Genomic DNA, 22842 nt, shown 5'->3' with positions numbered 1-22842 from the left:
AAACAAAAAATTATCAATAAATCAGTGGTTTTTTGACAATTTCTTAGTCTTTTCATTCAATATGAATAATTACCACAATATCAACTTCTCAACTACACAAAAAAAAATTATTATATAATATGCACTCTCATGCATTCACTCACCTTTAAGTTTTAACACGAGTATTCAAATTTCGTTATCCAATATTACCAGATTGGAATGTCATGGACGTTTCCCTGTGGGATATCTTGAAGGTAAGGAATACATATACTTCTTGCAAAAAGCCATGAACTGAAGGGAAACATTGAAAACGAAATCACTGCATTCCTCAAGATCTGCTACTGTCAATTCAAAGTTTTCATAACTGGCTGAAAACGCCGAACTGAAGCACATATATTTGCACATATTTCTAATATCATATTAGAAATAAAATATCTTTGAGATTTTGATGATAGAAACATAAATTGCATGCTGAATACACTCCTTTCCGTTGATAGTTTACACATTTTTCGTGCAAATGACATTATTTTAAAATTGCCTTGACCCTGTGCAACTCTACTTGTTGAGCTTATCGGTACTAATATTATCCATCTATCAATTTTAAATATTGTAATATCAATTGATTCTGAATGAATTGCTTGCTTTTCCTAATCTACTCTCTCAATTATTTTAATTTTGCATGTTTATGTTATATGTGTGGCATGATATTGCTTGCATGTCAGACATTGCATCAGCCAGCAATACTCTTGCTCCCCCACAAAGAGGGCGACTACTGTCTCTGCCCAACCAACTTGGTGGTGAGTTATAAAGCTTTAATTTGTTTTTTTGTAACTGTAGCACTGTAGGTACATTATACTCTTACATTATCCATTCAACCTTTAATAAAAAAGTATTGGATGTCATTCTCATATGAAATAGGTATACGAATTTTCGACTATTATAACACACGTGTAAAACATGTTCCAAACCTAAAATTGAATCAGAAATCCTCATAAAAATTTACATTCTTCAAAAAATGAATTAAGTGATTTAAGATTCTGATTATGTCTTAACTTGATCATTTCAACTTATTGGGAACAGGCAATATTTGGTTTATACTATTCTGAAACTCACCATGTACAACCAATTTGGTGCCATTAAGATTTTCTGGTTTCTCGATCAAATTTCTCACATTAATTTCCATTCCGAAATTAAGATTCATGCTTATTATTTATTCCTGATTCGAATGCAGTTTTGAATTTTTCTGTTCCACGGAATGTTTAATCGATTTCTGTTTAATCTTTTCCTCGCTGTAATTTAGGATATGATTCATTTTTTTGTTTGTTTCAAGGCCTGTTCTATATGTATCCGAAAGTTCTTATAAAACAAGTTTAAGATGCACACATATGCTAGATGTGCTTGTAACTTGCTATTGTAGTAATTTTATAGTTTTAGGTTATAATAATATAATATAATTATTATATTATTGTATCAAAGAACTTCTACATTCTTGAAACACGCTCTTAAATCATAAAATGGCATGTAGTAATTTTATAGTTCCAGAATATTTTCTCGATTTTGTTTTATCAAAGAACAACTTCTCACTGTTTATGAAACACGGTCTCAAGTCTTGAAAAACTGCTGGACATTGCTAATCAGTAGTCTAATTTTTGCAAGCATGTTTAATGTAAAAGTGATTTCGATAAACAGGTAATCTCTCAATTTTTCTAAATATTTTCTACGCTTTCAACTTGAGAATTCATGAATAATCTATTACACTCTGTGAATTAATTATTGGTTGTTATTTTTGCAGTGAGTCCCATCCCAGAGACATCTCCGCAACACGACAAGACTGATCCGGTCAGTATGATGTGTCAGCAACTGTCACAGGGTCTTTCATTGCTCTCAAACAATGATGATCTGCTACTTTCAAAAACATCCCAGGTACGTTTTTAAACTCGGGCTCTCACTATTCATTCTTTATGATAATTATAATTTATTCACTGATAGAAAAGCTATAAAACTATCTATATTAGTCACTTGCTTGTAGTTGTTATAATAAAGCCTAATTAAAGTATACCAAAGTAAGTAATAAAGAACAAATATCAGATTTACGAGATTTTGTGACTTAGTTTTCTTTGAATTTGCTGAACGATTATGAAATGCTCAATGCTGAAAATGAGCTTACTTTATGCTAGCAACCACTTCAATGGAAGCGATTAGCAATGATCTATATTTATCAATATTCTTGATGAATTTAGTGTTATATCCTGTGTTTTGAATAATTTTGGAAGAGAAAATTAGGAATAGATATTAGAATAAAAAATAGACAATAGATGATGATAGTATTATTGTGCAGAATGTAGACAAACAGCCATTGAATCCTTACTACGAGTATCATTTGTTTTTAACCTCCGTTGCGTAGCTAGTTGCGTAGCATTATTCATTTTTGTGCAAGCAAAAGACAATGGTTTAGCATAAATGAAGAATTTCAAAGATTTTTGAAATTTACGGAGGAAACGTTATGAGTGATAGTATTGTGCGTGAATGTTATCAGAAAATCAAAGACGTCAGTTGAAATGACTTCTGGAATCGTTGTGATTAATGACAACTCGGCCTCACAGTGCTGCTCCAACCAATCGGCTTCTCCAGCAAATCAAATGTGATAATTTCGATCACTCACCATAAAAACATGACCTTGGCCACTAGTAACTTATACTTTTCCTTAAACTCAAGACATGACTTTAAGGGCAGAGCTTCCAAACTAAGGAGGATCTCCAAAACAACGTTATAGTCCATTTGAACTCATTTGGCGGCCGAATTTTATGAAGAGGGGTTTGGTAGGCTGGTCCAATAGTATGAAAAATTACTCAACTTACAAAGCAATTATATCAAAGAATAATCATAAGTGTAAGTAACTTCTAGTAAGAATTATTCGTTTATATACATTTGTCTTTATTTATGGTCAATCGGAGGTTGAACAAATGACCCTCAAAGAAAAGAATTGAAGAGAAAAGTTCAGCATGATGAAAAAAAAAAACAAATTGTCTGTCATGCCGTATAAAATAAAATCGTACTAGAATTATTCCTGAAATGAGCTAATAATTGCCGGAAGTCGTGTGAAGCATTGAATGTGTAATGTTCCAAGAGCGGGACTATTAAATTATATTTCAAGGTGGGAAACACTACAATAAAAATCTCCCTCGAAGTAGCGATGAGGAAAAGTAGGAGGACCACCCACTATTGGGGGCAGTGGGACCCTGAAATAAAACTTTTATGACAAAGGGAAATATAGTATAAAGTAAGCTTAGCTAAAATACTTGGAATTGGATCGATCAAAATAAAAGGCATGAATTGTTAACATATATTATATAATAATAAAAAATAGATTCTGACAATATTTGAAAATTACTCAAAAAGGTTGTAGTGATTTTGGCTATATCTGAAAAAAAATTTCTATAGATTCAATTAGAATTAGAAAGCATAATAATTTGAAAATATACGATTTGAGCAGTAAGCTACTAGATAGTAATCAAAAATACAAGGTTTGATGAATTGATATTAATTTGGAAAAAATGGAATAATCCAAAAATATGAGTAACAGGCTTGCTGAATAATTAAAAATACGGTATCTTGTTTTAAAAGAAAACTAATTCAGAAAGAATATAAAAGTCAGACTTGATATTTAAATGTGATGTAGGTATAATTCAACAAAATGGAAATAAGTTCATAAAAATACAAGTGCCAGGCCTGATGTTTGAATGATATGAGTAATAAATCTTATTAAAGAATAATAAACATAGTATAGGCTACAATCTTAGTACTAGCAAGGCTAGGTTCAAAGAAAAAAATGTAAAAATGGGTTGCACAATAATGTACCTAATTGAGCAAAAAGATATAAAATGATATGTACAATAATGTGGGTAGTTAATCTTATTGAGGAAAAATATATAAATTGAGATGCACAAACACTTGGTGCAGGATTTAATAAAAATCTATAGACTGAAATTTGGTCATCAGTCAGAGAATATAAATCAAATAAATGAATAAATTTTATTGAATGTGCTGACAGGAATAATCTTAGATCAGATTTAAAAGATCATAACTAGATAAGTGAATTGAAGTGAGTATATACTACACAAAAAGAAAATGGCTTGAAATAAGTAAGTTATGCTAACTGAAATAAAATCTTCAGTTAGTTAATGTAGGTCACAAGCGGGGGTTCAAATTAGCAGGAATTTACTAATTAAAATATGTACTTCATACAAACTGAGAGTAATAATTACTAGTAAGCTAAGTCAGTTGTAATGTATTTGAGTAAACTACAAATAAAAAAATGTAATTTGAGACAATGAATTGCCTATATCAAGACGTGATCCACAAACTCAAGATGGTAGGTATTACTGAGCCAGTAATAAGATAGTACGACTCCAGAGTGGTGACAGCAACCAGTGTTAAGGTTAGGTGCTCCATGAGAGATTAATTCAGATTGGCAATGAGAGGTCACATCCGGTGGGCAATTGGTTGTCATCGTGGGAACCACAGGGTTGGTCTTCCAGGCAGGTTAGATAGGTACAGCAGAATGGCAGTGCGAAGCACAACGTGATAGGACACAGTTTCAACTTTAATTTGAATAAAGTTGAATAGTAGTGAGTTCAACGATTGATTGTTGATAAATAAGTTCAATGTAACAAAAGTCAAAGTCAGGACTTTGTTCACATATCTTCAAAATAATTGAGATATGAATGTAGTGGTGTCTCAGATTGAAACAAGTTGAAAAATGAACTATGTAAGCGTTCACAAAAGAGTCCAAAATGGAGGAATATGTAGTCACACTCGACAACACTCGACAATTTCCACAACAGGTACAATAAAAATAGATAACCTCAAATAGTTGGTTGGTTATTGTAATGCAAAAGTTCAAGTAGCTTTGAGAGTTCAAAGATATCAATAATGAAAAAGCTAATAGATAGTGTAGCTATGAATGTTCTCATAGAGAAATGATTGTAGCACGTTCACACTGGTAGATATTCAAATATGAAACACTGGGTAAGCCAAGTTTTGGCTATTGAATTTGAGATTTGAAAAGTAGGTAGGTTGATACTTTAAAAGATAAATGTGTTCTCACGATAAGCATTGGATATCGAAACACAAAGTACTTGCCTCCACACAATACAGAAATTGTTGAAGTCGCAATTGGTATAATGCACTGGGCATGAATTTATCATTGAAAATGATACGGTACGTCGTTGCACTGGGAAAATAGAACGTGAATGCACTGGGCGAAAAGAAACAAAGTAAAAAATAGTGATCACTTTGAAAAAGATGGAATTGTCAAGGTAAGGCAATGTAGAAAACAAAATTGTTGTTAAAAAAGTACATGGTACATTGAAAGCGATCTGTACTGAAGAGATCCAGAGAAAGCAGTGGAAATGGACGCCAAGCCAAGCAAAGCCAAGACCAGCGTCATCCAGCTTGTGTGTTGTAGGCTATAGGCCAATCATAGGGCTAGAATAGCGAAGAAGGGGACCGCGAAAAACGCATTAAACAAATGGGTGAAAAGTTAACCACCAAAACCCAATGTAAGGCAAAGAATAATTTATAATTACTGCAGAAACAGATAATTTTAATTAACTTCAAACTCGGTAATTAGAAATTAAGACTTGAAAATGTAGTAAGACAACGAGTGTTGCCGAAGGTGCCCGAGGAAAGCCAAGTGTGAGGGGAAAAGGGGGAAGAATAGAGCATTTGGTAAACCTGCAGAGAGGCGGACTATTTGAATGCAGTTCGAAACGCAACAGAATGAACGAACTCGTGATGTATTCTTGAATTTGTTTAACAAAAAATTTAATAATATTGATTCTTTTTACATTCTCTTCACCTGCAGTTTAAAGCGTAGAATTTCCATAGCTTATTGAATTATTTGACTCTTCATTGTGTTATTTATACCATCCAATTTCATTTTTAAATTTCAAGATGTGAAATTTATTTTACAGCTGAATACTGGCAACAACCTACTTCCTAAGCAACTATTTCCAGCTTTAAACTCAGGTAACTATACTAAAACTCATTTGTTTTTTATAATTGATAATAAAATTATGTAAACCACGTTCAGACGTTAAAATTTCATCGCAGTAGTTTATTTTGTTTCGCTTGTTATTGTTGACGACTTTTCAGTAAGAGATGCTTGATAAATATGAAGTCACATTCAACTGCAAGCTGTTGAATAATTTGTTCATATTATTATCTCATTTCAGAGTCGAGATCTACTGGTTGATTCGGTATAGAGTCAATTAAATAGCTTTTCTTGAAACCCATTCTGTATTTTATTTATTTTTACACTTTCTGTGTCGACTTTAAATAATTATTAATACATCTGATATTTCAATAATTATTTAAAGTCGACACAGAAAGTGTAAAAATAAATAAAATACAGAATGGGTTTCAAGAAAAGCTATTTAATACAATTCATTCAATACATTATGAAAGTTGTCTATCGATCTCTGTGATCTAATACTGTACTAATAAGTCTATTCAATGGTGATTAATTTCATAGATTCATTCCTCACTCAATTCTTAAATACAGTAACGACATGATGGTATGTATGTTGGCATCTGATGCATCATTATTCCCTATCTCTCCTCATTATTCAAATGTTATGTGGGTATCAACGCCATAAATGTTTGTTCTGATTTGAATTCACTCTGACTGTAGTTCAACCTTCAGATTCCAAGAGCTGAAGCTGAAACTCCATTTTAACCGTTTTGGCTCAAATCTGCTCATGTTCTTCTCACCAGAAAAATAAATTGAGAAAACACTATTGTTTCTCATGTAAACCATTCATTGGCCTACTAATGATATCCTGTCAACATATGCACACTCCCATAAGAACCAATAATTTTTTCACGGATTCTGTTTCTGATAGCAGAACCAAAATTCATTGGCTATAATGAAATCCACGTTATAATGACAGTATCTGATTAACATTGGTGTTGCTATCATTCGGCAAAGCAGATAGCTTCATTTTTTCTACCTCTGCAACGTAGCCAGATCGTTAATCAACAATGTACAAATATAATAATTATATTACTTAACAAAATAATCAATCTCAAATTTTAAAATTTATTATCAAATCATTGAAGAATATATTTTCTTGAAAATGAAATATAGGCATAATTTATCATTCTCAACTTGAATGAACAGATAATACTGTATTTCATCAGAGGCACCGGTATCAGCTATATTCTATAGATGGCAGTTGCAAGGCAGAGGATCAGCAAAGCTGTTCCCCTATCTTTCTCCACTGCCATTATAACGTGGACCTCATTATAGTAGGACTTGGGTTCTTAATGTAATGTAATGTCATTTTCAAACTGTAAAAAATATTGTTTTTCCCAAATAATTGTACTGTTGCATCATTTGCAGAAACAACAAGCGCAAACACGTCAATAAGCTCATCGGAATCGGCGCACACGGACTCGTTCCTGTCGAAGATCGACTCGATGAAGTACAACAACATCAACAACAACAATAACAACAGCAACAACCGGTCTGGCTCGCCGGCAACTATGGTGGCGACCTGGGCCCCCACGCCCCCCGCCACCCCGCCACAGGCCCCCGCCTCCCCCCTGCCTGCCGTCAGGGATCTGCCGAGGCCCGAACAGTGGCTGGGAAAGGTGAGTGCAACGTGCCACATCTCTTCTCACTTGTTTAGCAATCATACAAAATGTGCAAATCCTTCTCTAAAATTGATGCCTCCACAATTATCCTGCTTAGAGGGTGTGTGTACCCCTTAGCATGAGTTAGTTGCTGAAGTCCACGCTCTTTGTTGGCGGTCAAATACAAGCGTTCTAGTTGGATTTTGCAATTGAAGATAGATTGATGAAAAACAAGATACTATCAGTCAGAGTTAGTATCTTTAGCTTCTGTATCAATTTCATAATATAGGTCTTCCAGTGAAACAGTAAGTTTTCAATAGGTGACAGATTCTTTAAGAAAATAACTTATTGTTTCAATAATTCAATTGTCATAAATATGAGTAAAGAAGACTGACATTCACTGTACAATAGCTGAACAAATTATTTTTTCATTTTAACATCTTATAACTGTCCTCCATTGAAATCTATGCATTTATCAACTTCCTCATGCTCTTTTTTTAAACAACCGTTTGCTATAAATTGCACAACAATTAGATATAATAAGATGGCGTGCTTCATACCTCCAAGTTAACAGGTATGGAGCACACCATCTTATTGTATCTAATTGTTCTGCAGTGATATTTAGTCGATTTATAACTTTTATAACTATAGCTGTTTCAGTGAACAGAAATATTTCAATAGGTGAACTATTATTCAGAGCTAAATTAAAGACTGATTTTATTGTAAATGCCTTCTATAAAAGGGAAGCGCTCGTGTCTTTTTATTCTGCATTATTATATCAATGTTATTCTTATAAATGTTTATTCTTTCTCTCCATCGATGCACTAGCTAGAATTTATAACAAGTTCCAGAATAATATTCTTGTGAATTTTACCTCTATCTGTCAATGTATCTAAATTGTCTTGTTGCCGTAGATTTGTGTATTCTTTATTGGCACATACAATAAGTACATCAATGATCAATGGAGAAAATGGGAGAGAAAATATAAGGTAACCTTGTGCTATTCCTCTCCCAAATTTAGATAAGGATTAACATAGATGAAAATATGTTGATTCTATTTGATATATTTATTTTGTAAAACATTCTCCTAAAGGTTATTAAATCTATTCGAGTGATATTTTATTCATCTATTCATAATTATACATATAGCCTACAATTGAGGTAAAACCAACAGGCATCCATCCAATAATGCTTCAAACCTTAATTTAGTATACACATTCTAGAGGTTATGTAGAAATGATGTAGAAGAGGGCATTGTAACATTACCTTACCTTACCTTACCTTATCATCACAGGTGTCGGCAGTAACGTTGGGCGCGTCACCCACACCGCCGCGCCGCACACCCGGCTTAGCACACCTGCGCGCGCACTCGCTCGGCTCGGCAGAGTCCTACTACGCGCACCACACGCGCACCAATGGCACCGGCACGGGACAGGATCCGTTCGACGCCGAATGGGCCGCGATCGCGGCGCGCAACGGACAAACAGACGGCGAACAGCGCACGAACGGACACCAACCCCGCTCCACCAACCCATTCCTCGCCGCCTCCAGTCCCACCGCTCAGCCCGTCAAAGCGTTCGAGGTGCACATGTGAGCATGCATCAGCCCTTTCCTCCTTGTTAACTAGTGCATAAGTCAGCTGAACCATTTGTTGTTGATGGCTTGTCTGTAATGCGTTTATGTTTGGAACCAGTCATTGAATTATGCGAGACTTTTATCTATTGAAATAGTCCATCAAATAAATGGAGTGGATGGAAACATATGGATAAATTCATCCTGTATTGTAATCCATATACGCTAATTGGAATTTGTTTCGGAGAACAGTCACACATCAATTTAATATAGAAAAGAGAATCTCTATTTGATGTAAATTCCCAATTGAAAATCATAGTCTTATAAGTTACGTTCGACACCAATTCGGAAGTTACATAAAATAAAAATTCTCTTTCCAAAATTTAATTGATGTAACTTCCGAATTGGAATACATGATACTTTCTATCTCATAGCTCATACGTGCTACACCAATTCGGAAGTTACATCAAAAAGTATAGTATTGGTTAGCCCAACTTGTGGGAGACAATCCATGGTAGGAGTAGGTGGCTCTGGCCCTGACCATTGTGTATTCCCTTCCACTTGTATTGGCTAGTGAACTATTGGCAAAGAATCGTGGCTAGAACTTGGGTCAGCCTCTCTAGAATATGTGAAAATGAGGCAATCTAATCCGGATCACATATCATTTACAATATTGTGTGAAGGAAGTTGGAAATATGGTGTTTGAAATGACAATGCAAGTTCATGATTTCTGTGCAATGTGTTTCACAACACTTTATTTGTTTTTGAATGATTTATTTATTATTAATACTTGATCTCTGTCACTCGTATTGAAAATCAATATGAATAATAAATTTATCCAACAACTTGAAGCTTAGATATACATGATGTGTATATGCGAGTAATGGTAGATAGTTGGAAAAAGTGTCTTTGAAATAATTGTCATGTGTTTCAGTTCACATTCTTATTATTTATTTCAGAAAAACTTCAAAATAAATAAATATTTCTTCTTCAAATGTTTGTTCTAAAACATTAGTGTAGGAAAAGTTTGAAAAAAATATCCGAAAAATAGAAAATAATTTAGAGTGATCAATTATTTGAATCAAACCATCATTTTTCAACAATGACATGTCATTGCTATAACTAGTAGCAAATGTATCTTTATTATATTGAATCATTCTTATCGTAAACTGATTATTCCACTTCCTTCATAATTCAAAAAATCATTGATTATAGTGATAAAAGCAAATTGGGGGTTACCACAATTTTTTTAGAATAATACTCTATGCCAACCCCCTTTCTCGTTTCGTAACAACAACTTCCCAACTTGGAAGCTTACCATAATCGTGAACATAAATGTGTACCAGTATCTCTTAGTTATGCGTGTTTAGATCTCCTAACAATAACTGTACACATGTTTCAGAATAAAACTTGTTAATTTAAATTTTAGAAATCAGTGGGAAATGAATACTTGGCTCAAGACTTCACTAATAAGAAGTATTCATACCAAATTCAAATTCATTAGAAAAGAGTTCAACTGACGTGAATAAATGAGTAAATAAAATAAAAAACAGTTATAAGGGAATAAATATTATTGTTAAGTACTTACTAACTCAGGCTACATAATTTTTATCTAGTTATTATACAGTATTTCATTTCCATTCCGTCGAAAGTTTTATTAAGTCAGTTTTGTAATTTATATTGTTGCTTGGCCTATAGTTGTTGTTTTTACAGAACCTTGTTTATGAAGGTTTGAACACTTGATAGGCTACTTGATATTATTTTAATATCAATATTATTCTTGGTATTTGTTCCAAACATAAATGCGTAACACAAGTCAGGTTGGAAATATTGAATGTATTGTAAATGTGATTTAGTGAATGAATAGAGCAAATTTTTTAATGCTGTAATGTATAAGAGACCAATGTTGATGAAGCAAATGTGGATAGAAAAATAAAAATGCTTATGCTTGGTATTCTCGTCCGTATGCGTGAATAAAAGAGCAATTAGCAATTGTTGATAAAATCTTACCACAAAGTAGCTTAAAAAGTCAGCCATTACTATCATTATACACTCATTTTGATGATAGATCAATTTAATAATTAGAATGATGTATCATGATGAGTTTATCATTGCATTAGTAAAATAACAAATTATATAGCGTAATTTATATTAGTAATATTTTTCTCAAATTTCTAATTCAGTCTCTAAAGTTGCTTTTCTGATTTCAACCATCACAATGATAGCGGAAGATTTACACTCATTATATTGTGAACATCAACTTGTTGGAACAATCATGATAGTTGTGAATGAACTTCATGGAATGAAGTAGTTGGCCTACAACTGGCTATTACATTCGTCAGCTCAAGTTTGTTTCGGAGGCGAGAAAACGTATACAGAAATGTCACTCAAGATCTTTCCTTAGTTTTGTACGTTAACAAAAATGTGATAGATAACAACTGTTGTACTTATTCTTGATGACTAATCTGTGCTCTGAAATATGTTATTGATTTGTATGGATATCAAAGTAATCGCCTCTTCTAGATTGTCATTGTCTTGATGCCATAAGAAGAATTTATCTGTTTTTCTTGAACTTTCAAGTGTCAGAAACTACTGCCAATTTAATGATAGTAAATTCCAGACTTACTGACCTATAATTCAAAGCTAGAGTATTCAAATTTTTCTTGAAATATGTGACTAGTTTTATCCAAAAGTCTTCAATAATGTGTTTGAAATAAAATATTAATAATTGAATAATGAACTGTTTATCTCTTATTCTCTGAAATAGGTTGGTAATCTTCGATTGCCAATCAACTCGTAAAATGTTTCGCCGGATAATGTTGGCTTGATATCTAATGTATCAAGCTAAAAAAATATGTGACGAGTGCTCGTTACTTCCGTTGGAAGGATGACCGTTTGAGGTCAGCACCGTAAATTATCAGTTATCAGCTTAAAAATAACTTTTCAGAGGTTCATAAACTCCTTCACATCCGTGAACCTTTTCTCAAGCACAAGGTGTGTTCAACACCCTAGCTAAATACTCATGATAATTCCAATTTGAGAATTATTTTAAAATTCTCCATCATCCAATTGACTTTTGATCTCTCATGAAAGGTAAAGCCATTTTCTATTTTTCTATCCTTTCAAACATAAAATGTAATTGAGATAAATCTATCAGTCCAATTTTATAAAATATTGAATTTGGATTTAAATTCATTATTCTTTCATATTATTATTATTTGTTCAATAGCTCACATAAATCAATCAGCTTCATATTATTTACATATTGTTGATATGAGCCTCAAATCAAGTGCTTATAGACATTGTCAAATAATTGAAACATTTTAGTGGAGTGAGAATAATCTTAATAATCGTTCAACTAATAATAATTAATTCTGTTAATATTATTATTAGCTCATGGCTTCAAGTAAGTAATTTAGGCTAACTTAGGAACAACTCTTTCCGATTGGAGAAAGCTTTCATATATATTTTTTTTTAATTCCAAGCATCTAATTTTTTTGTAGAAAAATCTTGTAGAGTAATTATTATTTTAAAGAAGCTTTTATAAAATGTAATATGGCATCAATATTGAATGAAATGTGTAGTAGGTTCCTGTAACCTATTATTTGTGATAGTTTGATTTTATGCGACACAATTTATCCGTTCAATTCGAATTAATATTTTAAATGTGAAAAATGCATTTATGAAGAAATGACAGTCTTTAAGTACTTAATGAACAATCTGATATTACTCAAGTATTGAATTTATCTGTTTCCAAAGTCATGATATTTTAAAACCTAGTTGCATCTTGTTAATGCATATTTTAGCGAAGTAATTAGGCTTTATGCGTATTCAAATTCATAACATATAATAATAACTGACAAGACTACTGTATATTATAACATGAAAAGTTATTTCAAACGAAATGTCACAACTAATTTGATGGCGAGAGACAAGATTTTGGTTGTTTTATATTTTTAGTAAACCTTCCAGTAACTCAAATTCTATTGAACGAAAGTTGGTGCTCCGTCAATAATTTATTATATTTAAAAAATGAATACTCCTAATATCTATGATATCAAACTTTCAAAATTATTTTCTCTGGATTATCTAGATCTCGCATCCAATTATTTCAATAATTTATTCTACAATAATTTTTAGAAGGTACCTCCTAATAAAAAACGTATGATTTCACTTATAATAAAAAAACTGCTAACCTATTTTTCTTCAAATTTTGAAAAATATTGTGAGCTAATCAAAATCCTGCTTACTTGTAAATAGAAAGAACGAAGTTTTTGACTGAAACGTTGGCTTCTGCTACTACAGTACATATCATTCCATAGCGCTAAATGAAACTAGCTTCTATACTGTATATGTGCAATTATGTTGATAGAACTTATAGCAGTGAACTACTGGAGCAACGATTTAGAACAACTTCCAATTCAAAATATTGCAATATTAGAAGATATTTTTGAAATGTTATTGTTTATTATTGAAATAAGCATTATCTTTATGTGAAAGTTTAAAATATCTGTTACTTTCGATTGTAAATTGCGTGTGGCGCACTAGTAAAGACCAGTAATGGAAGAGTTGATATAAGTTTTGTAAATACATATTGATCTGTGTTATGTTTCAAAGGACTATTTTAGAATTAAAGTTGTGCTCTTGTAAAAATGTGGTTTCTTTGGTTAGTTTAGCTCACAAGCAGAAATCACTTTTATTTTCTACAAAATGAGTGATGGTAGTTGATGATTCCCAAAAAACGTTTTTAATTATTCTGTACAGATTCCTTCTATAAAACTATTCTGGTTTTCTATTTTTAATTAAACTCTTATAATCATCTCAATGAGTACGATAACTATCCTTATAACTTTTATGGTATATTTATTTTTCTCAATCTGAGATTTGAAACATTTTTTGTTGGTTCACCAAATTTATTTCAATTTATTTTGATATAGGTCTTGTTCTTGGGATTTGTATATAAATGCTCTTCCATTGTGTGTGCTATTCTGTTTTTTTCATCTCAGTGGATGGGATTTTCTTCTTCTCTTGGTTTTGACTTGGAATTCTGTCATATTTTTAATGTACTTAACATCTCATACACTCGCTATATTATAGATAAGCTGTTTGTTTCATACAAATCTTCTTTCAACTTCAACGACTGTATCTCTCATTCAACAAGTTTTTCTTTTTCTATAACTTTTCAACTCATATTGATATCATGAAGTCACTAATATTCATTTGAAATGATGTAATCATTTTGTTCCATCACCTTGGACGTTTATTAGTTTTTATAAAATTCAAATCAATGTATTTTTCAAACTTAAATTATTGAAGGCAGATTGACTTAGGGTGAGAACTGATTATTGATTATTATAACTATTGAAATTATTTCAAATTTTCTAATATTATTAGTTTTCACATTTCAGTACTCTATGTTACACTATAAATGAAATTATGATTATTGTATATAATCCAAATTTAATCCGATTATTAGCCTACTAGTTTTGGTATTATAGTTTTCTATTTTATTTTAAGACCGCCAATGGATTAAAGCTGTGAGTTATGTACTTATACGTTTTTAGAATATCTCTTTTGTAATGAAGTAATGTTTCAGTTGGGAACGTATGTGTGTCTATATGTAAATAAATTGAATATGCGAAATAATAAAATGAATATATTACAATTATTGTAATTTTTCCATTTAATTCAATTTCCTTTGCTGTATTACTACTGATTGTGGATCTACTTTTCTCAGAAAAACATCCAAAGCCAAGATGGTTGGAATTTGAATTATAATTCTCGATGAGAGCGTAAAACTATAATTCAAATTGATGGGTATACATTGCTATTCTGAAGAAATGATAAATTCATTGTATACTTGTAATTGAAAGGATGTTTTACGAAATTCGTGAATCGATTTATGATCGGAAGGACTGACATTGGCTATGTCGAATGCCCACTTAGTAGATAATTGAACATTGTAACAAGAAACACTAACAAGAAATTCACCAATGATAAGAATAGGAGTGCAGTTTGTAAAGACATTGTGAAAGCTACATTCCAAAATGAAAGTAATGCTTCCAGTTTCATGGTGTTGAAGTCAGTTTACACACACATCGATTTTTGGCCGTCCTTATCAATAATATTATAGCAGATTGAACGGAACTTGTTAAACACATATTATGTGCTAGTATGCATTTTCGCATTATGTGTTCGCTATATGTTCAATCTAATAGAATTAAAGGACGTCCAAAAATTGATGTATGTATAACTAGACTTATTTTATCAAGCATTCTTCAATAGCGAATTTGAGATTATACATTATGTGCTAAATATAATTTTTAAATTAAAATTCATAAAAATCTTTGAATTCATCCAGTTCTATAGCAAGATCAATCAATCTTCGATCCACTGCGATCTACAATCTACCAATATCGTACTTTTGGTCAATTTGTATTTTTGATCAATTAGTATTTACATGAAAAAATGCAATATAATTTGTCAATTTAACTCCGTTATTCAGGATAAAATTGAGAGAAGATTCAGTCGAAATCTGAAAATTATTTCACCGATGCCTCGTCGCCTTGTGATACAAAATGGTAGTTTGGTCAATTTGGAAAACTCAAGTGGAACATTGCACAGGATCAAATCGTATAAACACACTTATAATGAGGAAATGAATTACTTTATTCATAAAACACATAAACAAATCAATCATAATGTATCAAAATAATTGGAAGAAGTAAATTTCAAAGGCAATAAAAAGCATGGAATATACACTTTTTCAATTTAGAAGACTCATAAGTAGCATTTCTAGCACACAATACTATAAATGCATCGTTTAAGCTGACTTGACATCTAAACAGAATCACAATTTGAAAGAAATGGTGGATTTTGCATAATACAACCTCAATGAGATGAGGTTGATATTTGCTTACCACTAAATCAGCATTATCATAATTATAATTATTTTGTAAATAAAAAATGTAGATTTTTTCCCTGCAAGCAATTATCTGTTAACTCTTTTTATTTATTGGCGATAGTAATCGGTATAAATATGCTTTGTTTCCAAGATAACACCAACTTCCATGTAAAAGTGGCTTCAAACATCAAGAAACGCAATCATTCGATTCGATTACATGAGAAATTTCCGAATGTTGAAGAATTTAAACTTGTTTTAGTAAGGTACATTACTAACTTTATCAAGTTCCGTAATGACCATTATAATAATCAGAAGGTTATCGATGAATCTCAGAAAGTACATTCTACCTTGACGTGGATGTACATGATTGGCAATTTTGTGATGAAATTGCAGAATTGTATCCAGGCCAGGAGACGGATTAATAGAAAAAATGCATTTAGAATTATATATTAAAACAATAAATCATATTCTTTCTTTACCATAACAACAATTGAAAAAAATTTACTTTTACTCTTTCAATTCATCCATCAGAAATTTATCCATAACTCGGTTTACATTGCAACAGAAGTAAATTCTCAATGATTTAAAAAGCGAACAACACTCTTAATGAGTGAATGTAAATAACATTTTTTATCTTTGTAACAGCTTGGCCATTGTAACACGCCAACATAAATATATTCCAACTTAAATCATCTAAGTTAATCTATTCAATTAACAGTCATTTAAAGTAATCTACTGACTAGGCTCAAGTATTTTACAGCTATATTGACAAATAATTTACAAATGGAATGACTCAGGTTGGAAAATCTATTCATCATCAATAATATCTCTCTACTCCCGCCTAAAATGATAACATTTTATAAGTAGTGCTTTTTATGCAATATTGTGTTGTACACAACTTTAATATTAGAAGAAAAGTAACTGAAGGCGTAATATGATTTTTATAGAAAATTGAAATTTACATAATCATATTCATATTTACATTATAAAAGAAATAGCTTTGTGATATGTACACTGATTCGTGTTAAATATGGTACTATTATTTTCAAAGTAGATATCTTATCATTCTAACAAATTTATTTACAATATTATCTTGACCTTGATTTCACATTCCATTAGAATTTTCTACTTGGGAGATATTGTGTTTCAAGTGATAATAGATACACAGGTAACATTCAATCAACAATTATGTTTTAACAAGCAATATCAATTGATCCGAAGATCATAAACAGTATTACTTGAAACAGTGATGAATCCGTAGTCTTGGTATTGGTATTTCAATTAACCTTGTCTGCTCCTTGATCGACTTTGATCTCGGACAACTTGCGAATTAACCACTTATGCAAAACTGGGTTGAAGTTGAAGATATTTGTGACATTATATTAAACAGAGATGGAACACACTAACTTCCAAATCTATTCAATATTCGCAATTAATCTAGTTACCTTCCTCTCAAGATTGCTATTGAATCAGAGGGATATTAAATTAAAATCTTTCAGTTATTGAAGTTGCAATATGACAATCTCAACAGTATGAAAGAGAGTGTAATCTAGTTCAAGAGTGAATCCAATAATGTCTAATTTATAGACCTTTTTAGTATACGACGCTTTGATTTTATAACATGCTGCAAATACCATTGCAATTTCCACACAATTGAACAAATATTAGACTATACAAAATTTTACTCAGATCATAAATTTTCTACAAAGATTCACAAAAATACAAATCACTAAAATCGATAAATTTTGATGAAGATTGCGTCACGATAAAATAGTTGGATTGCACTTTCACATTGATTCCCTATGATTAGTTTCTGCCCTTTTGGATCTGTAGGTTCGTAAAAAATTACGATAATAGCCAAGATACGATAAAGCTATTGGTTGAATCTACTAAGTTACATAATTTCTTCATAAGAAAAATATCATCAATTCTTCGACATATTTCCTGATTCACAATTTACTGGTTCATTGGAATAAAATCAATTTCTAAAATTATTATAATATTCAAAGATGACTAGTACACTGGTTCTTCCATACATATAGCTTGCGATAGAGACACATAAATCATGTCAAATGTATTGTAGAGCATGCATTATGTGATGTCTATTATTTATCACTTATAATGGTTTTATAAAAGAATATTCCAATTTCCAAAAGTTTGATAAATTATTTTTTGAAAGACAAATATGTAGTACACTATTTGCAGACCACAGATTCATAGTTCACAGGAAAAATGGATTGTTATATTGGAGATTTTACACTATTCAAACATTCATTAATAACATCAGTCACTTCATGAAATATGAGTATATATCTTTGGTAAAGTCTTTAGAAGCACATATAATAATGAAGATCCTGTTAATAGTTGATGGAAATAATCACATTTCCCGAGTAAAAATCATTAGTACACTTGTACAGTGAACTCTCTTCAGAATAAACTTTTTCCCATCTAGATTTTGCACTCGCAGTACACGGCAACTTACACTTGCATCATCTAAGCATAGCCTTTTGAACACTTCATTCCTGCTGAGAGCTGCTACCTCATTGCTACGGCAACTCGAACTGCCATTATAAGAGAAATTACGCTCAGTAGAAGACTATTTACCACCATCCTAGAACCTGCACCAGTTGATGCTAAAAAACAAAAACAAAAAATGATCGTTCAAAGAAGAACAGTACATCATTTCATTTTTTTTCGAAAATACTATATTTTATTCTCCAAAATTATTAAGTCATCTATTCATTCACAAGTTATAACCATTTTCCTATATGCAATATAATAATATTAATCTTATATTATTGAATATAAAAAAATGATTGGAAACATAAGCAGCTGCTCAACGTTTTCACCAAACCCATCCACAACTCTTCTCATTGGAGGGACGATAGAGATGAGTAGCATAATAATCATCGACGTCGGATGAGTAATTATTCCCTCCAAGATTATAATCCACACCAGAGTCGTAATAATCGTCATAATCATCATAATATCCCTCATTCGTCAAGGTATAGTCTGGACTTACTCCTTCACAATAATTATTTTCTGGTGCACTTTCTAATATGTTTTCTGATTGGCTGAAACTCCTAAAATATTTTTATTTAGTAGAAATGTGTTTTAATCCATCTGCATATTCCTTTAAGCATAACAAATAAAATATATTACAGAAATACTGGTAGACTAGGCTATTTATTTGTCATAAAAAAGTTGTCAATTGACTATAATTCATTATTCTGGGCGTATTTTATTTTCATAGCAATAGTTTCGAAAAATGTAATATTTCATAATCCACTTCTGGTTGGTCCAGTTAATGAGGGAAAAGTTTGGAAGACAATTTTTGACTCCACAGCTCTGTTAAGGATACAGTAGTGAGGAGTAAAGAATTCAAAAGTCCCCTTATGCTAAGATGGTGAGGGTGGTTCAAAGGCACCTTTTTTGTTTTTCGCATAATATCTCGAACACTATGGGTCTTATGATATGACTATTCTGTAAAAAGCTAGTTATAAGCTTATAAAATTTTCAACATTCATCAAACACCTTTTTTCATATCTCTTATAGTTTTCATAGCTCCAGGACCTGACGAAGTGCATGCTGAAGTACTGAACAAAGTACTGAAGACCCTGAGTGACAAAGAGATTGATAATCTTGTCTTGTTATTCCATAAAATCAATTTGGTTTCAGAAGAGGATTAGGCACAAGGGATGCCTTGTTGTCAACCTGGACTGGTTGTCAACGGTGAAGTTGTGAATAATCTCAGGTATGCGGATGACATAGTGTTGTTGGCTGGAAGTGCAGATGATCTCCAACTGCTGTTGAACCATGTGAATACAACCAGCAATAAGTATGGATTGTGTATGAATGTACGCAAAACAAAGTTCATGGTTGTTAGCAGAGAACGTGTCGAGGCAACAGTGAAAGTTGCTGGTAAGTTGGTGGAACGTGTACAAAGCTTCAAATATCTTGGATGTTGTGTCAATGAGAAATGGAGTTTCGACCAGGAAGTAAGGAGTAAGATTGAGCAGGCAAGGGCAGCATTTTTCAGAATGAGAGGGGTATTATGCAATCGGAACCTTGCTCTCAAGACTAGAATTTGTTTGTTGAAGTGCTACATCATTCCATTATTGTTGTATGGGCATGAGGGATGGACATTAACGAAGGCATTGGAGGCAAAGCTGCAGGCGATTGAACTGTGGTTGTATCGGCGCATTCTTCATATTTCATGGACAGAAAGGGTGAGGAATTCTGAGGTATTAGAACGAATTGGGTCTACAGTGGAGGTTCTTTACTGTATTAAGAGTCAGAAGCTTCAGTATTTTGGACATGTGATGCGCAATGAGAAGTACAGATTCCTGCAGTTGATCATGGAGGGCAAGATTGAAGGAAGACGCCGGCCTGGAAGAAGGAAAACATCCTAGTTAAAGAACCTGAGAGAGTGGTTCAACATTGACTCAACATCTCTGTTTCGAGCTGCAGTCAATAGAATCCAAATTGCATTGATCGCCAATCTCCATCGCGGAGCCGACATATAGAAGAAGAAGATAGTTTTCGAGATATCCTAGCCTTAGGGTGTGACGTTAAAAAAAAGATTGCCTCCAATTTTCTGCTCTTTTTGGCCTCATACTCATACTTGAAAGTTATTGATGAATAAAATTCATGCTGATTATGAACCTATAGAGCATTTAATGCTCTTCAATTTGATGCATAATATTTATCTATTTTATGCATTTCCCCACTGTCGTTGCAGCAAAATTATTGGTGTTGTGAAATTCACACTTTTGCAAAAATTGGTCAATTGACAAAGGAATTTGGAGGGAATGTTTTTGGAACCCAATTTGCTGGGATCAGTTAGGAGGTGAACATAACAAAAGTCCTAATCTCTACCCCTAATGCTACAGGGATGAGGGCTGCATTTTTTCATTTATTGCCGACTCGCTCATATCTTGGGAACAATGCGTTCCACCAATATGATCAACTGTACAAGAATGAAGCTCGATAAATTTTCTTCATATTTTGTCCTGTAGAATTTTGTGTAATCTTCAAAAGTTCTCCCGATAATATGCTTCTGATAGTTAGATTTTTGAAAACACACGTTTTCATCCAACTTTTTGCAGTTTCAGAGCTTTTAATCTTCAACAACACATTGAAAAAATAAACGTTAATCGTAGGATTGAATTTTCTTTTATTCATCTTTCTTATATTCATCTTCTCGTTATCTTGTATTTATCTTGAACAATCTTTTCTTGTATTTATTTAACTTTCTCTTTTTCACAAAAATTGCAGATTTATTTATTTATTTATTTATCACCTTGTTTACAAATATTTAACATGAGGAAAGGCACAACAGGCTCATGCCCAAAACTGTCCCATTTCCAATTTATACTATGCTGTCCAAATAAAAATGTTGGTTATGTCACTTTCACTTTTCAAAATACAATTTACGCTCTTCAATACTTATATAAACGAGCAAATTTCGAATCAAATAGATACTATTAGAGTCTAAAATTGGAAAATCTAGAACAGTAACTTAATAATTATTCAAAAAGTCTAAATTTTGTAACTGATTTGGGGGGGGGGAAACTAAGGATACCTTGTACTATTTCTCCTTGCATTATTTCACTATGCTCATCCTTTTCAATTGTTATAGGAGATTTACTGTCGAGGGTGAATTCTTTGTCCCACTTTCAAATGATATGGGAAATTATTTGAATATTAACTCCAAGAGGACATCATTATAAAAAAAGTAAAATCGTCATTCCTCTCAACAATTATGCTCTCTATTCCTTGTTATTCTAGTGAAATTGTAGAAATCTATCAATAGAAGGATATACAAGACTGAGGTTATTGGAAAATTGAAAATAATAACGTTACATTTCCAAATATTTTGATAACAGCCCAATTACAGCCTCAGTGTAGTCTGACAAAGAACTGTACCTATTGAATATTGAAATAAGCTTGAACTCTGAGAGTAAAAATTAAAATATTACTATACAGACTACTGACTAACATTCAAATCAATTTTTATTATAACTCAAATACTGTGACCTGTATCCGATTTGTACGTACCTTGACTCTGACCTTGTACCCTGTCAGCCCGTGAATTATGACCTGTATCTTTGACCTCGAGCACAGGAGCCCTCTGAGGTTTCTCTCCCTCGACGCTCTCCTCATTCGAGTTCCAATATATTGTTGCAATGGTAGCCAGACATTTGAGCTTCAGATCTCCATTCTTGAAGTGCTTGGGCTCCACCTGGAATTCCAGGCCCAATATTGCTCTCTCCAGACCCTCTTCCTCGGGGTAGCTCTTGAACGGGCCTCTAAGAAATGAACTGTTCACCTAGAACAATTGTAGAAAGTACCGGTATGTTACATTGTGCGATCATTTATGCCAATTATAACTAAGATGCAGCAATGGAATTGAAACTATGAATATAAAATTTCCCATACCCTTATTATTAGAAGAACGAGTATGAATAAAACCAATTGAGTGTAAGACATCATGCTAAAAATGTCATGATTTGAAGTTAATAAACTTTTGAAAAATAACCAATATAATATCATTGAACTTGAATTCAATAGAGAAATTTCAGGCCATATTGATTAAACACATAGTTACAATTATTATTGACCTAAAATCAACTCGAGGAAAAATACTTCAAGTGAATACGTTCTTCTTCTCACACAATTTAATACAGGTATAATGCATGGACGACCAGACAGTTGCACCCAAAGAGTAGAATGTAATTTACATTCTA

The 22842-nt window shown here is 32.3% G+C and overlaps 2 protein-coding genes across 13 annotated transcripts in view; one reads left to right on the top strand and one right to left on the bottom strand.

Moving 5' to 3' along the window:
• The window catches only part of LOC111056051 (protein numb), a 232212-nt gene extending 217358 nt beyond the window's left edge, over window positions 1-14854 (top strand). For 6 of the 10 annotated variants that reach the window (XM_039428344.1, XM_039428343.1, XM_039428338.1 and 3 more), the window contains 5 exons: window positions 702-776; window positions 1772-1902; window positions 5955-6009; window positions 7385-7635; window positions 8912-14854. In XM_039428344.1, coding sequence (XP_039284278.1) covers window positions 702-776; window positions 1772-1902; window positions 5955-6009; window positions 7385-7635; window positions 8912-9211 — 812 coding nt within the window. In that variant the 3' untranslated portion in view covers window positions 9212-14854. The remainder of the gene's footprint in view (window positions 1-701; window positions 777-1771; window positions 1903-5954; window positions 6010-7384; window positions 7636-8911) is intronic. The other 4 variants (XM_039428346.1, XM_039428345.1, XM_039428342.1 and 1 more) reach the window with 1 other exon arrangement.
• A 1649-nt stretch (window positions 14855-16503) lies between these two features.
• LOC111056050 overlaps window positions 16504-22842 on the bottom strand; it is a 660186-nt gene continuing 653847 nt past the window's right edge. For all 3 annotated transcript variants that reach the window (XM_039428334.1, XM_039428335.1, XM_039428333.1), the window contains exons 6-7: window positions 22154-22424; window positions 16504-18726 (exon numbers count right to left, since the gene is read on the bottom strand). In XM_039428334.1, coding sequence (XP_039284268.1) covers window positions 18629-18726; window positions 22154-22424 — 369 coding nt within the window. In that variant the 3' untranslated portion in view covers window positions 16504-18628. The remainder of the gene's footprint in view (window positions 18727-22153; window positions 22425-22842) is intronic.

This window comes from Nilaparvata lugens, chromosome 5 (genome assembly GCF_014356525.2).
Source record: "Nilaparvata lugens isolate BPH chromosome 5, ASM1435652v1, whole genome shotgun sequence".
Classification (NCBI taxonomy): Eukaryota; Metazoa; Arthropoda; class Insecta; order Hemiptera; family Delphacidae; genus Nilaparvata; species Nilaparvata lugens.
The sequence above is the reverse complement of the archived record's forward strand: the minus strand, read 5'-3'. Positions and strand labels throughout refer to the sequence as shown.